The 19112-nt window shown below is 34.8% G+C and overlaps 1 protein-coding gene across 1 annotated transcript; it reads left to right on the plus strand.

Moving 5' to 3' along the window:
- The first annotated feature begins 212 nt into the window (after window positions 1-212).
- Window positions 213-18273, plus strand: LOC126736025 (beta-mannosidase-like). The gene is made up of 14 exons (XM_050440214.1): window positions 213-392; window positions 455-601; window positions 1014-1162; window positions 1226-1437; window positions 4179-4334; window positions 8257-8376; window positions 8436-8581; window positions 8634-8807; window positions 11095-11311; window positions 11548-11741; window positions 12115-12540; window positions 17473-17690; window positions 17747-17941; window positions 17993-18273. The coding sequence occupies exons 1-14, from the start codon at window positions 266-268 to the stop codon at window positions 18218-18220; spliced, it is 2709 nt and encodes a 902-aa protein (XP_050296171.1). The 5' UTR covers window positions 213-265; the 3' UTR covers window positions 18221-18273.
- Window positions 18274-19112: the final 839 nt, after the last annotated feature.

Here is a 19112-nt window from a genome sequence, read left to right on the forward strand (position 1 = left end):
TTTTACAGGAAACCGATATTCAGTTCAAGTTTTATTTATTATAATCATTAAAAATGCTCTGAAGCTGCACTAAATTTTCATACAATGGTAAATTTAGCGGTATCTATTTTTTAATACTTATCTACAAGATAGCCATTGTGTTCGTTAAGTATATCGTCCAATTTTGAAGATTTTTGTTTTTACCACCACTTATTTATTTTTATACATTCAAAACAACAATTCCATTCAAGTCTTTTCAGAAAGAAACCGAAGCATTAACTGAGTTATGTTTATACCGAATTATTTAAAGTTTATTTTTGCTTTTTTAGCTATATATTTGAACAAAGCTTATTGTAAGACTAATTATAAGTTAAGTTTAGATGGTACTTGGATTGCTAAAGAGACTGATTATTGTAAGAAACATAAATATTCAAAAATAATCAATTAGGTGCACGAATATTTAATACCATTTCAGGGTATGAATTTCCAACTACAGTACCTGGTGGAGTATACACGGATCTTATGAACCAAGGAATCATCGACGATATTTTTTATGGGTACAATGATAATACTACCAGATGGGTGGGTAACATAAATTGGACTTACGCTCTTAATTTTACAGGTAAATTACATATTATATGGGATTAAAGATGGGTTAATGCATTTAAAGTCCGAAAAAAAAGTATCAGTATCAGTATTTCTTACTCCCTTCATAAATTAACGACTATCTTAAACTTTTTTTCCGTAAAAGGAATTTTAAAGGCACCACCTTGGATTATTCTAAATTTGAATAGTTCTTTTAATAACTATTTCAGTTAACAAGTTTTAACATTGGCATATTAAGAACGTTTTGGGAGTAAATATTAATTTCTATAAAAATATAGGAAAGTTAAAAAGACAACAGATAGATTTGTCGAGATTCTCATTCGACATTCCATATAAGTTTGGTTGTTTATATTTTGATCTAAGGCTTTAAATACAGATAGAAAATTACCCAACTTTAAAACAAATTTAACCATTTTTAACCCTTTTAGTGGATCCAGGTATTTTCGATTACGAAAATGTCAATTTAGTATTCGAAGGTGTGGATACGTTTGCCACAATAGAACTAAATAATGTTACTCTTGGTGAAACAAAAAATATGTTTCTTCGGTATGTTTTTGACGTTAGGGATATATTAGAGGTATTAAATAATATTCTACAATATCTTTTTACGTATGTAATATATATATCATTTTAAATCTAGACTAATGGCAACAACAACACATTAAAAGTGTTCTTTGCAAATCCAGTAGAACGAGCCTTAACATTGTATAATGAACAGCTTTCTAATAACATGATTCCATCTCCATGTCCAACTAATGATTTTATGTCCGAATGTCATGTTAATATGATCAGGAAAATGCAGGCGTCTTTTTCTTGGGACTTCGCTCCGTCTTTTCCAAGTATGGGTATATGGTATGTAAATCACAGATATAGTATTAAACAACATGGTCCATCGAAAATAGTTCAGGTTTATAGCTTTGTATGGGAAATTTTAAAAAATCTGCACATCAGTATATTTGTCAACGCATAAATAGAAAATTGAAAAAGGTTGTGGACTGTATTTGAAAATTGTAGTAAGTAATTGCTAACGCAAGTAAGAAAATTGTAGGAATTAAAATGAATGTACCACACTACTCAAATGGGCACTTATCGAATAATTCGTTGTGGTCTTCTTAACGGAGATCCCCTTAATTGCAGTCCAGGCTCACCACCATCACACAATGGTTTTTAAACGGAAAATTAATTAAATTGTTTTAATGTTCAAAATGCAAAAAATTTGGGGGTTATTTTTGACACAAACCTATCTTTTCAGCAACACATAAATAGTAAACTTTCCACTGCATATTTAAGACTTAAAAATATTAATTATATTAAAAAGTATCTACCTCAAAAACAAAAATATTTTTTATGTAATTCTCTGGTTCTGTCCCTGTTTGACTATTGTGAGGTTGTCTATGGTGACTCGCTATCATTGGTAACTAAAAGGTCCATTCAAAAGATGCAAAACTGGTGTATGAGGTTATCATATAATATATCTTATAGAGAGCATATAACGCCCTATCTAAATGAATTTAAAATTTTAAATATGGCCAACAGACGAAAACAACATTTTTACTGTTTTATACACAGAGTAATAAGTACTGGCAAACCCCCCTACCTTTTAGAAAAATTTAAACCGCTTCCAAGAACTACTTTAGGGCTACAGCGTACCGCCAATGACCAAAGCTATATTGTACCCCACCATAGAACTTCGTGCTATGAAAAAAGTTTTGCATACACTGCTGTTAAAATGTGGAATAGCTTGACACAAGTCCTTAAGAATTCAAAATTTTTGTTTTTTAAAAATTCAATAAATAAGATCCTATTGGAAGAACAGACTAGGTTATAAGTTTTAAAAGTCACATAAATAAATTTAAGTACTTAAATAAGATCAATATTATAATAATTTCGATGTTGAGATTTTTTATTTGATTTTTTATTTTTTTATTTCGTATTGTTTCTAATATTCTGCCACGCCCTGACTTATCCCTAAAATCTAACTGTCATCAAGACTCGTTTTCCTTCTGCGCGCTCCCATTCTCTTCAGAACTCTTATTTTTAATTTGTCTTTTTGTTTTTTGTTTTCTTTTGTTTTTTTTTTGGGAATTATTTTATTAAGTAGTTTTTTATTTATTTTTCTTTGCATACTTTATATGTACTATTTTTTACTTTATTTTTTTTTGTATTTATTATAGTAGCTATTTATTAGGTTAAGGGTCCTTTCGCAGGCATCCGCTCAGCGGTCACTGTTACCGGTTTTGTAATCGTGAATTGGTCCTTTTTTGTCAACTGTATATATTATGTGTAACTAAATGATACTTGTATTTTTTTACTTTTGGCAAAATAAACAATTTTGAATTTTGAATTTGAATTTGAATTTGATTGACTTAGTACCAACACCAAAAATTTACTCGTTTTCACCGTCGTTGCTCTCGTACAAGTGCTTCGACCACATATGTAAATAGCTCCGCACGCTGCGGAGCTAGTTAGATCTGTGCTTTGACCTTGCACATCGTGCCCAGATTATGGAAGAAAAATGTGGTACATATTCCGCGCGAAATAGAGTAAAATTTGAAATTAATGATGCATTAACAATATTTTTGTTTCATGTTGGACATATTTACACATAAATTCTCTTGAAACTTCAACCCTTTCACAATGTTAACCTTGTTAAAACAAATTAACCCAATATTAGCCTTTTACTAAATGGCCTTTCGTTTTTTAAATTCAGGCTCCGGTCGTCGGGCAATGGATTTTTAAACATTTTACTGGAAACACTCTCACATACCCGGTAGATGAATTGGGAGAAAAGATCCCACCAAAAGACCCGCTAGATCACCCGATTTGTCTCGACATCGAAAATCTGTGCTACTCAGCCTAAATTGTTTTGCGGATTTTCTAAATCGCATTACTAATGAATGCCATTAAATTTCAGCCGATATTTTTGCCTTCTACAATGTGCGGAAATACTTTGAATAGTTGCTGTACAACGTTAACGGCGGACATTTTTAACAATTACTAATAATAGTGATGCAGCACAATAGCATTCTAAAAGGAAAATGGCATGGTATCGACGACTATGAGTTATTTCTGGCATTGGGTGGTGAAATGATCTCCCACAAGCAAATGGATGATACGTATAAAGATCAATCGGGATATATAAAAATAAAAGCAAAAAAATCAAACTACAGCTATACCTAAAACAAAACTCTTTCCTTCGCAAAATACTACAATTGCAATAAATACTTAAATTTACATTTTTTTATTTCATTTTAAAAAAATCACGTTTAGATTCAATAAAAGTGTTTCAATTCAATAAATTAAATTTCAACTCAAACCCTCTTAGTGAATGTGGCGTTAAGAGTTTTGTTTAACCATACCTAAATTTTTAAATTTTATTTCTGTGAGTAACACTAAATGTGTGAAAAAAATTAATTAAAAATAAAAAAAGTTATGTAATTGAATTAAAAAAGAAAAAAGTACAAAATCATAATGTTGCCCACTTTTTGTTGAATTCGCCTTTTGTAATTTTTTTTAAACGCAATTTTCTCGAAACTTGCTTTTGTTGAGTTCGCCCTTACTATCGGCAACGCCTCATATATGTGTTATTTTAGGAAACCAGTATTCATAGAGTGTTTTGATGAGTCTGCCATTCGTTACATACAAACGAGAGTTATATATGACGACAGTTCAGAAGAAGTAGAATGGTACTTATCTATAGATACCTTTTTTGAACCAAACAGAAAAGGATACGTTACTGGGAATCTCTTGTAAGTTTATCTTGATGTATTTGATGGTTATTTCACTCTCCGGGAATATTATGTTTAGCGTGTGTATGCATTCTTTAATTTCATCACTTCTTACATCACTCTTCAGATTAGCCTGGTTACTGTAATCTGAACTGCGGATTGTAGAAACAAGGCAAGAGCACTTAGGTTTATTATAGTTTCCATCGCCATAGTTGGCGTAGGAATCTAACCTGAAACCCTTATTGTTTCTTGTATGCGAAATAAGCAAGTCAATGTTGATGGTGTGCTGATGATTTTAAACTTTCTAAATCAGTTGAGTCTATTAATATCTCATAGAGGAAAGTTGCCTATTATCGGATACTTTTTTCTTTTAATTTACAAAAAATACCTACATACCACATAAATTAATTGCATGTTAAAGACGGTTAGGATGATATATGTTCTTTCATTATGTGACCCGAAATAGCTCTAACTGGCTCTAACTTTCACAAAAGTAAAAAAAACATAACAGTGCATAAATTATTATTTTGAAATTGGATTCCTTATATCGGATAATAGGTGTTCTTAATAGCGCATATATCCGACATTCGGAACGTTTAAAATAAAAAAACATAGGTATTTGTTTAGATTTTTATTAATATTAAATTGAAAATACGTTCAAAAACTTTATGAAAAACCTTAAAGTTAATCTAAGCACATCTCACAAATAAACCATAGATTTTTGTCAGTTCCTGCACATTCTTCATGGCACCAACGAAAGCATTGATTGCATCTGATCCACTTTTCCCCTGCTCTGTCCTCTGAATAAAAATTATTGCAATACATACACTCGGCGTCTTCGGCATCTCTGTCCATATCATCATCACTGTCTACTAACTGCAATTCAGTATCAGTGTCATCATCACTGGTTGAGGTGAGAGGTTTTTTAGCTTTTCCCTTCCCTTTACCATTTTTTTTTGGTTTAGCTTTTGTGCTTCTGTTTTAAATCGGAACTGTTTCTAATTTTCTTTTGTTTAAAGCTTCTTCCAGTTCTGATTTGTAAGGCGATCCAGTTATTAACACAGTAGTGCCACGTCTTCCTCGCTTATTCGTAGATCCGGACGTGTACGAGCAACTAGGCATAGGGCTGATATCTGTCGGTTTCACCAACTTTCTGTTTGTAGAAGGAGTGGTCAAGCTATTTGTTAAGGATTTTGTGGGGATAGCATCAGGTGTTTTAATCCTGTCCCTCATAGAAGATAGAGGTATTTCATCTTCGCTTCCTATTTCCTCCGATTCCGGCCTGTTCTCATCAAGTTGTTGGGGTGGTGGCGTGGTTCTTTCACGTTGGGAATGAATAGCAAAATCATCGTCTCGAAATACATGCCTGTTGAGCGGAAAAATTCCACATTTTCTAAAACCATTTACGGCCACTTCAACGCTTGCAGCACGTAGGTATGCTCTCCCTAGCAGCTCAGCGACCTGATAGTGAGTTACCACCCTTCCTGGGTTATTTTTAAGCCATGACTCAATCTCCAATGCATAATATGTTTTAAATGGAGACATAAAAGCTACGTCTAGGGGTTTTATCTTATGTGTCGAATGAGGAGGTAGACATAAAATATGCACATAGTTTTCCCTTGTTAAATCAATTAAAGGGGTGTTGCGCATATGAGAGTAGTACCCGTCTAATATTAAAACCACTGGATCGCCCTTTGCTGGTTTAACATGCTTTATAAAATGTGTTAACCAAGCTGTAAACAGATCATGCTAAATCCACGGATGACATCTGGCGATCGTTCCTGGCGGTGCTCCATTTAGAAGTTCAGGCTTCATATTTTTTCTAGGAAATACTAGCATAGGTGGCACATATATTCCGGTAGCGCTTATACAAGTCACTACAGTAACAAGAGCTCCCCTTTCGGATGTCGTCAAGGCCCCAACTTGCCTTTTACCTCGTAAGCTGAGAACCCTTGAATGTTTGTGTTGAACTGAATGCCTGTTTTATCTACATTAAATAATCTGGCTGGATTCAATTTGATTTCTGCTAAGGCGGGCTCTAACAGATCAAAAAAAGCCGCGCAATTTTCTCGAGTAAACCCTTTTATGCGTGCTGCAGATACACCCTGTGGCTTTCTAAAACTCAGTCCAGGATGTCTCTTTAAAAACCCTTTTTGCCACTTTTTTCCTGCACTTGATTTCGTCATAGAAGAAGGATATTGTAGCCCGTTCTGGATAGCTAGCTGAAACGCAAGCCTTCTAATATCAGATTTTCAATTTCGTTGCTTAGCGCAGGTCTTCTTCCTAATTTCGTAGCTATTAATACTTCTATTGGCTTGTCTGATTTTACGTAATCAACAAGGGTACTTCTTGGAACTTAATATATTTTTGACGCTTTTAAATACCCCATTTCTTTGCTTCTAACAGCATTTACCGCAAGCTCCATGGCTCTTGCATCCCATGTTTTACGACCTTTCTCTTGTTTTCCGTTCATCTAGAAAAAAAAAGCAAAAAACCTCCTTAATCAAGGTTAAAACCATAATAATATGGTATATGAAACTTATTCGCATTTATTATTAAAAAAAAGAGAGTAAAACACAAGTATCTATGACAGAAAATCAATTGATTCATTTAAAAGCAGCTCCAGAAAACTGGTTCCAAATATTGAATACTATACGATATTAGGAAACCAAAAGTATCCGATATTACAGTACATAACCTCACTTAATTTACCGTTTTTTTTTTACATTTAAAAAATAGTTCACAGAAGCAATTTATACATTGAAAGGTATCATCTGCAATCTACTTAATGATATGGTATGTAACAAACAAATAATTTAACCTACCTTTTCCAGAAATAACGCCAAAAATTATACACTGTTAAAATCTATGTACATCGAAAACCGCTACAGTAGCAAAATGACGTTTTATAATCAATGATAGGATTCTGTAATTCTTGTAGGAAATGATCTGCGTAATAGTTCTCTTGATTACTATGGAAGTTACGAGATGGCGCTGTGCTATTACAGATTTAGAGTAATGTACGATATTAGGAACCTATGCAGTATTAGGCTACTTTCCTCTATCACCTGCTGATACGTCGTACTTAACCCTGATATGACCTAATGCATGTGATCTAAGTGACTTATATAAAAACAATCATAAAGGCTTCGCTAAAAATAGCCTGACATTTTTCAGATATGAGTAATCTATTCCGAAATTTTTCTATTGAGTCAAGTTAGGTTTTAAAAACAAACTATTTAAGGTTAACTCATAGAAGAAGTTGGTAGGCATTACATTAGATAGGTTCTATTTAACAGAATATTTTCGGGTTGTCAAGATGCATTTAGACATTCCGTTATAGGATTCAGCACCCGTGTTTATTCTGATTGGCTGATTTTAATAAACTTGATGCCATCAAACTATCAACTATTTAAGTTGCCAAATTGTATAGCGAAATGCCTAGTTAGTGCTGAAATCAAGAGTGGAATGTCACATAATAATCATTTATTGGCTTCTTCCACTTTTTGGCCTCTTCAGGGTAGGACTGAGAAGTATTAAATATAAGAAATAGTAAATATAATTTTCAAATTAAACTCTATACTCTTATTCTCTGTAGTTTCATAATTTGTGGATATTAGAAGCTTGTTAGACTTATTTAGGTATTTAAATTTATATTTAAAATTATTAATAAAATTTGACATTATCTACATCGACTTCTTGAGCATGCGCCCCATAGTTTTTTTGTCATTCTGGTAAATTTGTTGCTTCACGGAAATCAAATCTGTAATAATTGCCAATTTTTTTAAAAGAAATTCTCTTATGATGGAACTTATGCCGCTTTAATAGTCTCTGCTATAGTTCGGATTCATTGTAAACTAATTAAAATTTAAATAAAATTACATCCTGATACAAGCAACCACTTCTCCCATTTTCTAATTTAAATTGGTTTTATTATTTTCAGACTTGAGATATACTCATCCAACAGCGAATTATATCAGTACTATAATGTCAATGTCTCAGTAAGTGAAACAGGAGAAATTTGTAAAGGAGTAAGAATGATTATTGAAGAATTTTGGTTAAAGTATGTAGTTACAGTAAAATTACTTAAAAAACAGCATTTATGTTTTTACACATTTTTAGTCCCTGGTGGCCTAATGGCTATGGAGATCAACCTCTTTATGAACTTCGTGCACAATTTGCGAATGCGGATAACAGGAATGACGTTTATGATAGTAAATCAATCATGATGGGTGTTAAAACAATTGAGCTCGTACAAGAACCACTTGGTCAGTACCATTGAAATGGGAAAATGCCCTAAACAAACTTAATTTTTTTTAGGAAACGGAGCTACATTTTACTTGAAAATTAACAGAAAGCCTATTTTTATAAAAGGCGCCAACTTGGTCCCATTAAACATTTTACCAGAGTTAATTAAAAATCCTGACACTATTAAAAACTTACTTCAAAGTGTCAAAGATGCCAACATGAACATGTTAAGAGTATGGGGTGGCGGTAAGTCCACATCTGAATGTAATGTGATTATACACTTTGATATACTTACCTTACATTTAGGGTGTTTCAGAACTATGGGATCAAACTTCTAGGGGTTGTTCAGTGCAACGGTAGAATCCATTTTGAGTGTTGGCACCCATGTGACCGGAAATGTGTCACTACGCCACTAGGGCCTTAAAACGCGTTTAAATTTAGAGAAAATATTAATTACCTAAATAGGATCTGATGCATTTATTTTTACCTTTTGTATATGATACCATCACAACAATTGTTCAAAATGTCTTTCTCCAACCTCAATACACCGATTTAAATGCCGCACATGATTTCGGCGGACTACACTAAAAATTTGATCTTCGTTTTGAATGATTTGCAATACTGCTGTTATTCGTCCAATTAAGTCTAGCTCTGATTCTACTGGACTTTCGTAGACTAAAGACTTTACATGTCCCCACATGAAAAAATCGAGCGACGTTAAATCGGGTGACCTAGGAGGCCAAGAAACTGCTCCACCTCTGGCAATCCAACGGTGCCCAAACCGCTGAGCCAAATACTCGCGTACTTGTATAGCAAAGTGAGCCGGTGCTCCATCATGCTGAAACCACATTTGCTGTCTAACATTTAGTGGAATATTTTCAAGGAGTTCTGGGAGAACTTCCTCCAAGAAACGCAGATAAATAGGTCCTGTTAACCGTTCCGGTAGAAGGTATGGCCTAATTAAATAATCATCAACAATGCCTGCCCATACGTTGACAGACCAACGATTCTGATGTTTTCTTGTAAAAATGGCATAAGGATTTTCTTCGTCCCAAACATGGCTATTCCTACTATTAAAAATACCGTCTCTTGTGAAAAAGGCTTGACCGACAAAATTGAACTCTAGGATGATAATCGGCTGCAGTCATACCTTGAACTTTCTGGAAGTAGTAAGGATGGAGTTGTTGCTCGTGTAGTACCCGCCAGACAGAAGCGTTACTCGTATTCATATTCTTAGCGACGTCACGTGTGCTATTTGATGGTTCATCGGCAACTCGCTGAAGCACCTCTTCTTCAAATTCGACCGTTCTTACGGTTCGAGCAACACCAGTATCATGCATCTTGGTCTTAAACATGCTTGTCTCAGCGAGCCGCCGATGAACCGCAATAAACTGTTTGTATCCAGGATGCTGTCGTTAGGGATAACGACAACTGCGATGCTGCTCGTGCATTGCAGTTTGTTGCTCCGTATGCCAAATGCATATCCGCCAATTCTTGATTGGTAAAGTTTTCCATTAGCAATGGTCCGTCCACATTTAGTTTGTGAACGTCCAAATAGTTTAAATTTTTTCTTTTCATAATATTTCTTTGTTTTTCTCTCCAAATTAAAACTACCATTTCATTTAATTTAATTTTCTCCTTTTATTATAACCAATTTAATTAATATTTTTATATAAAGTCTTAACAACAACAAATCTGCGCGTGTACGATACCCTTTAAATGTCTAAATTTCTTTGGTTTGTGCTGAACGGAGACCAGAGAGAAGACGACTTCCTTGTTAGCACTTTATCATCGCGCATTGATTCCAGTGTCGTGATCTATACGTTTATTTCCGCAACTGTTGTCTTAATCTTACCGCATCACAGATCGTGATTTACTTATCAAACCCGCAACCACTCTTAGTGATTCAACCCGAATTAGAAGACCCAAGAAGTCCAAAGCAGGCCTGCTGAAGCTGGATACAGACACCTTAAGGTAAGGATCTTTAAAGGCTGGTTTTTCGACCTTTCCACATTTACTTTTAATCACACAAATACAGTCCACTTTAAATCTCTCACTGAATTGTCTAAATCCACCTTGTGCTTAACTAAAAAGATAAGTAACAAATTTACAAAAGAAAAGAAAAAAAGTTCTTCTTTTTTTTCTTACCAGACCAACCAAGCAATAAATATTTAAAAATTGTAAGCTATAAAATGTTTAAACATGACATTGAGAATTGACATTGATAAGCGTTGAATTTAAACAATTGTTGTTATGGTATCATATACAAAAGGTAAAAGTAAATGCAGTAGATCCTATTTAGGTAATTAATGTTTTTTATAAATTTTAACGCGTCTTAGGGCTGTAGTGGCGTAGTGACGCATTTCCGGACATGGGTTCCTATACTCAAATGGATTCTTCGGTTGCACTGACCAACCCCCAGAAGTTTGATCCCATAGTTCTGAAACACCCTATATTATTTTTACACAAAAATTACCATTTTTTTTCTAATATTACGGTTTATATAAGCACACTCGCAATATATTATGTGTAGGTACATATCTGCCCCAAGAATTTTACAACTTAGCTGACCAGCTAGGAATAATGATTTGGCACGATTTCATGTTCAGCAGCGCCCTCTACCCTGCTAATGAAGAGTTTTTGAAAGATGTTTTTACTGAAGTACAACAGAACTTCAATGATCTTTGGCGACATCCCTCTGTGATGGTCTTTTGTGGAAATAATAAGGTGGAGCAAATACTAGAATCAAAGTAAGTTTATATGATTCTAAATTTTTAAACCTTTTTATTTATCATATATGTAAAACTTATTTTTTTAATGTAATATTCTGGTGACGATACTCATTTAATCGAGCACAAACATTCTAAAGAGTTCTGTAAACTTGCTCAATAAATCTGTTCGGAAACTTTGATATAATGAAATAAATTCCACGGAATGCTGACATATTTAAGTTTTTGAATATTTTACTTACACTTATTTATTACAGATTCAATACTGACACAAACAAGAATCGTTACATACAAAATTATCTCGATTTATTCAATGACACGATCAAATTTAAAGTCAACCAAACGTCGGCCGGCACCGCCATTTTCCTAAGCTCAAGTCCCAGTAACGGAAATTGGACTCTGGTCAACAGTTCGTCGCCTCAAGACCTAAATTCTGAATTGTGGGGAGATAGTAAGTCCTACCGCAAAATATATTAGTTTCAAATACATTGAGAAATATAGTCTCAATAAACACTCGGGTGTATCTTATGAAGTATTAGTCGTATGAGCTGCGGAAAAAAATGTAATTGTCAAAGAAGCGATGAGAATTTGTATTCACCATTTTCTCCCTCTGCTAAAAGAAAATGGTGGGGAGATGCTCTAGAAACTTTTAAAAAGTTTACAGAGATTTCAACAATAATAAGATTTTTTCCGTATGCCATACGACTAACGTTGCCCAACATAAAGTCGAGAGGTATATTCTTAGTGACCACCCGGTATAATGTTAACATTTTGAGACAATTAAAACCTCTATCATCATTAAAAATAATATTTCTTTATATTAGTACACTACTTCAATTACACAAGTGATCCTTGGGATCCAAGCTCATATCCAATACCACGTTTCGCATCAGAATACGGTTTTCAATCACTACCGTTCGAAGATACTTGGATGACAGCCACCAACGATACCTCAGATCTGATATTCGACAGTCAATTTATGAAATGGCGTCAACATCGCCAGAATGGCAATCAAGAAATCGCCAACCTTATAGCTGAAAATTTGAATTTGCCCAGTTCAGATAGTGATGATTATAGTAGTGCCATGATTTATTTATCAGAGGTGTATGCTGCCCAGGCTATGAGAATGCAAACTGAACATTATAGAAGGTATCGAAGTTACTTAACTGAGGATGGACGGGGAATGACTATGGGAGCTATGTTTTGGCATTTGAATGATGTTTGGGTTGCTCCCAGTTGGTCTAGTATTGGTAAGTCAAATAATTTTATTATATTTAGGTAATAAGCTTTAGCTACCTTAAATAATTCTATTTCTATTTTTGAAAGGGGAGGCACTCGTAAAGAAATAAAATAACTAACAGCAATAACTATTCTACCGGATTATTACAGTACGTATTCTAGAACACGCCAGTAAAGAACTACTGCGATCTCAAATTGGATATCATGGTCGGAGAAAGGCACAGTTGTCAAATGACTGTGAACAACCAAAAAATTAAAGAGTATAATATACATGAAGAATATTTGTCAATCTTTGCCAAGATCTACTGTTAAGCTAGGAACATTTTAAAACTCAAACACGAGTCAAAGTTTTAAAATCTCAAAACGGCACGCACAAGCAAGACAGACCCATTCTCCAGTCAATCATCTTGAATATTATCACTTTTATGGAGTTTTTCAGGTTACCCCTGGCAAAAGCCGACGAACTTCGTTATGACAAATACTCTATACTCTATTTCAGAAGTGTATAGAGCAATAAACTGGGGAATTCCGTTCTGTTTGGCTACATTTCGTGGTAGTTCATAGGCGCAGGTACTTATAATATTTATGAATTTAATTTTCACGGATTAAATGCCTTTATTTTGAAAGAGATTAAATACTAAATAAATACTTTTAATCCTTTTGTATAGGTACCTATCTTTTAACGCTTTGTAACATGCAAAAATGGGGTCAGGTAATATATGCAGACTATAAATACTTTTAAATCATATTTTAAACGTTAGTAGTCACTGCTACGCTGTAGTATAATCACAATATTATTATCCCAATATTTAAAAAATGGAGGTATTTAGTCCAACGAAAAGATGTACTAAAAATTCTCCACTATCGCTGAGTGAAAAAGTTATTATTTTAAATGTACATGATTGCATAAAACACGATTACCCTAGTTTTACTGTGCAAGAAATTGTTGAAAAATGTTCTCGAATGAGTGGAATTGGAAAGTCCACCATTTTTAAATTGTTGCGGGAAAGAAAAGTAGCAGGTCAAGTGGAATCTCCCAAGCAAAAGCCAGGACGACCTACAAAAGTCCTTGATGAAAATGCTAAATGTATAATTCGAAGAAAAGTTCACTCTTTTTATTTTAAAAAGGAAATACCCACCCTAGACAAAATTTTAATGGAGCTTGGCCGAGATGACAGTATTCCGTTGATAAGTAGAAAACTTTTATGGAAAACTTTAAAAAATATGGATTTTGCCTGGGAAAAGCATAACCGCAAAGCACTTTTACTGGAGAGCGACGAAATTGTTTGTTGGAGACGACAATACTTGAGAAGTATCAAGCAGTACCGCAGGGAGCAAAAGAAAGTTTTTTATCTTGATGAGACGTGGATTAACGAAGGTTATATAGTCCAAAAAATGTGGCAAGACAAAAATATAACCAGTGCTCGCCAAGCTTTCATAGAAGGCCTGTCTACGGGTATTAAAGTACCTTCGGGAAAAGGAAAAAGACTTATAATCACACATATTGGAAGCGAAGAGGGATTTTTAAAAGAAGGTCTGCTAACCTTTGAGTCGACTCGCACAGGAGATTACCATGAAGACATGAACTCAGACGTTTTCGAGGACTATTTTGGTGAAATGATAAAATTTCTTCCGGCTAATTCGGTGGTGGTTATGGATAACGCAAGCTATCATTCACGGCGAATAGAGAAGACGCCAACTTCAAGTTGGAGAAAGCAAGAAATTATCGATTGGCTGACTGCAAAAGGTATTGCGTTTGAAGCAAATTTGATAAAAAAAGAACTGCTGGCAATAGCAAACTTACACAAAACTCGTTTCATGAAATACGCCGTGGAAGATATAGCCGAAAAATATAATATAACTGTACTGCGCTTACCGCCATATCATTGCGAACTAAATCCTATAGAACTGATATGGGCGCAGGTAAAAGGATTTGTAGCAAGACAAAACACGACTTTTAAAATGAAAGATGTTAAGCTACTGTTTGATCAAGCCATTACGGAAGCGACACCAGAGAATTGGCGAAAAGCAGTCCAGCATGTAATTAAGCAAGAGGACAAAATGTGGGATCTTGACAACCTCATCGATCAGACAGTCGATCCTTTAATTATAATGTCAAGAGGTGATGACAGTTCCTCAGATGACGAAGAAGACTACAATCTATTATAATTTAAAATTGTTATACACTGTTCAAAAAGTGCCAGATCCAAAAGTGACATTTTCAACTGTTTTACTCTACATATTATGTTCAATAAATTTGTGAAAAAAATATATTATTCCATTTAAACAAAAGTAACTTTCTAAAATAAAATAGCATTTAAGTACATTAATTATAAGGTAAAAAACAAGCCCCAGTTGCACGCCTTTGGCGAACCGTTTTCAATGTTTATCAGTGGGTAACAATGGGCAAAACTCATAAATTGACCCAAAACCGGGTGGCACTACCTGCAATCAACGAAAAGAAAGAATTTTACATTGAAACTAATACCCAACTAAGGTAGTGGCATAAAATATTGGTGGATCACCAGGTACCACTTTTGCATACCTAATGAGGTTTTATTGCTCTACACACTTCTGAAATAGAGTATAGTTCAACCGGTAATTAAAACACAAAAAATGAATATCTCTAGACACGAACAATTCTCATTAACAGATTTTAAAACGGACACCAACATCAAGATCTTATCAGCGGATAAGGGCAAGGCAACAGTTGCAAGTAGTAGTAGTAGTAGTAAGGGTGGGGAAGCTAGAGCTCGGCAAGTAGGCCTGAGCAGTCCCTTTTCGCCAACCCCAGAATCACCCACCCCTACGCCTCCACTCCCAATGCGCGGTCTCCACTGAGTCGGCCCGTCCTTTTAATAAAGGCTTGCACGTTGTCCCAGTCCAGATCTTTAAGATCTTCCCGCTGGAGTGTCGTTGCTCCGAAAATTTTCTTTCTCAGGCGACTCCACCTATCACAGATACCTAGATTTGTTAGCAGTCGCCTTACTTTAGAGCCGTCATGGTCTGGTATCATTTCCTTGGCCTGTCTACATCCTTCTGTCCTTCTCCAATTCTTAAGTGCCTGGGAGATTTGTTTTTTGCTAAGACCGAGACAAGGTTCGGGGCCTACGAAGGGGTTAACGGAACATTGTCTTGCCATTTCGTCGGCCCGCTCATTGCCCTCGACACCCTGGTGTCCTGGGACCCACCTCAGTCTCACTTCCCTGTGTGCTGCAAGCCTTTCCAATGCGTCTCTGCATTCCTGGACTAGCGCGGGGCTGGCCCTGGGTTTCTGAATCGCCTTGAGGGCAGTTTGACTATCGGAGTAGATGCAAATCCCCCCGTTACCTTTCAATGCCTCGTTTGTTCGCTACTTCGAGTATAGCAAACACCTCCGCTTGGAAAACTGGTGTGTTTCCCTAGCGGGAAGGATTCCCCGATGTTCGTTTCCATCCTGTACACTCCAGCTCCGGCTGAATTGGTGCTTTTCATCCATGATCCATCTGTGTACCAGGCCTGGAAACCACTGGGCTCTTTAATTTGGTTCGCCGACCATTCTTCCGGATTTCGACTTGAAATCAACAGTTGCAAAGTATTGTACTTATTCCTCTGGTGCATTGCGAATCAAACTCACTCCACATTATAGTAAGCCACCACTTTTCTACGAGCTTCTTAAAATACACAAAGAAAGATAAAGAATGAAAATACACAGAGAAGAGGGAAGGAATCCAGTAGGATCAGTCACCAGCTCCAGTTCAGTCATGTTGAATACGGACTCTCTTGTACGAAACTCAACTTATTTAGTCAAACTCTTTCAGACCACTAACGTCAGACCTACCGAACCTCCGCTCGAACTACTTCTTTTTCCATTTAATAATTAAGGTGTGGCTTCGATATGTCGATGACACATATTTATTATTTGGGACAAAAGCGATACAGATCTAGCAAACTTTCTGGAGCACTGATAACCAAAGCCAAGCATCAGGCTCACAGTGACGTTTGAAATTGAGTCAGCACTGCCTTTTTTAGATGTTCTTGTAAAGAAGATGTAAAAAAAACAATAAGGACCACACACAGGACAATACCTACAATACAACTCCAATCGTCCTATTTTAGTTTATATGAATAATTAAATTAGGCAATAAAGGTCATCTATTGTCATTATGAAGTTAGAAGAAGATATAATAACTCATTTCAGACATGATAAAACGTACTTGCAAGTGAATTCAGTGCGAGTCGTCTAAAAACACCATCCTTACTATAAATGTAGCACAGACCACTATTCTCTTATTTCCAACCCTAGAACATGAGTTCAAACAAAAAATATGTAATCAAATGTCTTGAACATCTGCTGAATATTAAGGTTTATTAGCTATTTATAGCTAATTAAGATTTTTTGCATTTCACATGGTTATACACTTCTAACCCTTCATTATGGCAATTTTCATTGTAATTTCAGATATGAGCATTAGAACATTAGAACTAGGACAACAGTTCTTATCCTAAGAAAATGTATGTCTTGCAATCATGGTTTAAACACGTGGTAGAATGAAGTATAAATAATCATTATGAATCGATACCTTTCATTTTTCTTTTAATTTTCATAGAGAGAGGATTTTTTTGGTTAAGTTATTTAGACATGAACTTAAGTTTAAGCAAGTTTCCATGGTCTTTTTAACGTATGTAAAAAAAAGTTTTGTCGATGAGAATGATGACGTAGACTTGAAGGTCTTCATTATTATCTAGAAAAACTGAAACCTTTGGTCTACACTTAGAGAGATACCAGATTAGTTAGATAGAAAGGGCAACAGTATGAATAAATACCACAGTTTTCCTCTTTGCAAAAATTTTAGAAGAATTATAGCATGATAGATTTGTTTTATAGCTACTGTATTTTTTTTAAATTTATTTGTGTAACCTAATCACATAAAAGGCAAATTAATATACAATTTTTATGCCAGATTACACAGGTCGTTGGAAAATGCTCCATTACTTTGTCAAAGACTTTTTTTCTGACGTCATTGTCACTGGATACATAAACCCAAACAGGGAACTTCTTCTCTATACTGTTAACGATAAGCTGACTGATGTCGAAAATGCCACTCTCAGAGTTAGAATCTACAAGTATGACAGCTCAGATTTTGAACCTGCTTACGAAAATAGTAATGTCTATGATCTGGTAAGTCGTATTATTAGTATTAAATAGAGTTTTTTTTATATTAATACACTTTTTAGTCCTCGGGCGCTTCCAAATTGGTGAAATCATTGAAAACTGATGAGTTATTAAGCGAACAGAATTGTGATGAGAACACCTGTTTTTTCCATTTAATACTTCAGGATAATACTAACGATAGTGTGGCCATAAGTCCTCAAAATTATGTGTTTCCAGGAAAGCTAAAGGAGGCCAGTCTTCCAAAATCTAATTTAATTGTAATTTATAGTATATCATTTTATATTGCTTAAACTTATAGGAGTTTTTAGATTGAGTCTGTATTAAAAACAGAAAACGCCAACACTTTTGAGGTAACACTAACATCTGACAATATTGCTCTATTCGTGTGGCTGGATTCGCATGCGGTTAGAGGCCGATTTTCCGAAAATGGTTTTATGCAAGTTTCAGCAGTAAAAACTGTTGAGTTTTATAGCGATTCCGATATTACAGCCAATGAATTAAAGAAATCTTTAACTGTTCGCCATTTGACTTCTTGAGTTAATGATGATATTTTCTTTTTATTTAAGTAAAATAAATTTGGTTATATATGCTTTTATTGTATTATTTGAGTGGATATATAATTATATATTAATTATATACCTATGAAACAACTATAAAAATCTAAATGCTAACAATGAAATATATCGAGAAAAAAAGTCATCCTTATAAAAGAAAATGAGTTTAAAGTGTAAATTAGCTTTTTCGTGTTTCTGGCAGCTTCGAATTCAAGGGCGCATGTCAGTGCATCTACTAAAGGCGGGCTCTCACGAGTCGATTTTCGTTTAACGATTTTTGTTGATCAACAAAAGTCGAATAAAAATCCCTGTATAACCGATATTACAATTTTTGTTGAACGTCAAAAATCGCTTCCACAAAAGTTCGACCTATTCCAACTTTGTCGTTCAAGTATGAAGCCGGTCCCAGACGATGGGTGTATTCGGCGAATGTACCTTCGTACTGCGGCTTCGGCTACCCTCCCACACGCTGCGGAATTCGTGATATATTCCACATCGCATCTTTGTTGGCAAACGTTCGCCACAGGGCCTCAGTTATAGAACAGTAGCGGAGAGGAGTAGTAGTGGTTTTTTTAAATAAAAATATGGATAGTGACGATGAGCAAGCGGCTGCGGTTGCGGCCTATATAGTTATTTTAGCAATATAGGCTATAATATATTATATATTTTAGGAAGCAGCGAGCTGCTTCCTAAAATAACCAAAATTTTCCACAAAATGTCGAAAATTCAAACCACTATAATACACAAATCTACACACACACACACACACGTTAAAAAAATATTTACAAAAAAACAAAATTTTTCATAAAAAATTACAGAAAAATATTTTTTTTACAAATTTTAAAAACAAAATTATATGTACTTACCTCTGAGT

The sequence above is a fragment of the Anthonomus grandis genome, chromosome 5 (genome assembly GCF_022605725.1).
Source record: "Anthonomus grandis grandis chromosome 5, icAntGran1.3, whole genome shotgun sequence".
In the NCBI taxonomy this organism is placed as follows: domain Eukaryota; kingdom Metazoa; phylum Arthropoda; class Insecta; order Coleoptera; family Curculionidae; genus Anthonomus; species Anthonomus grandis.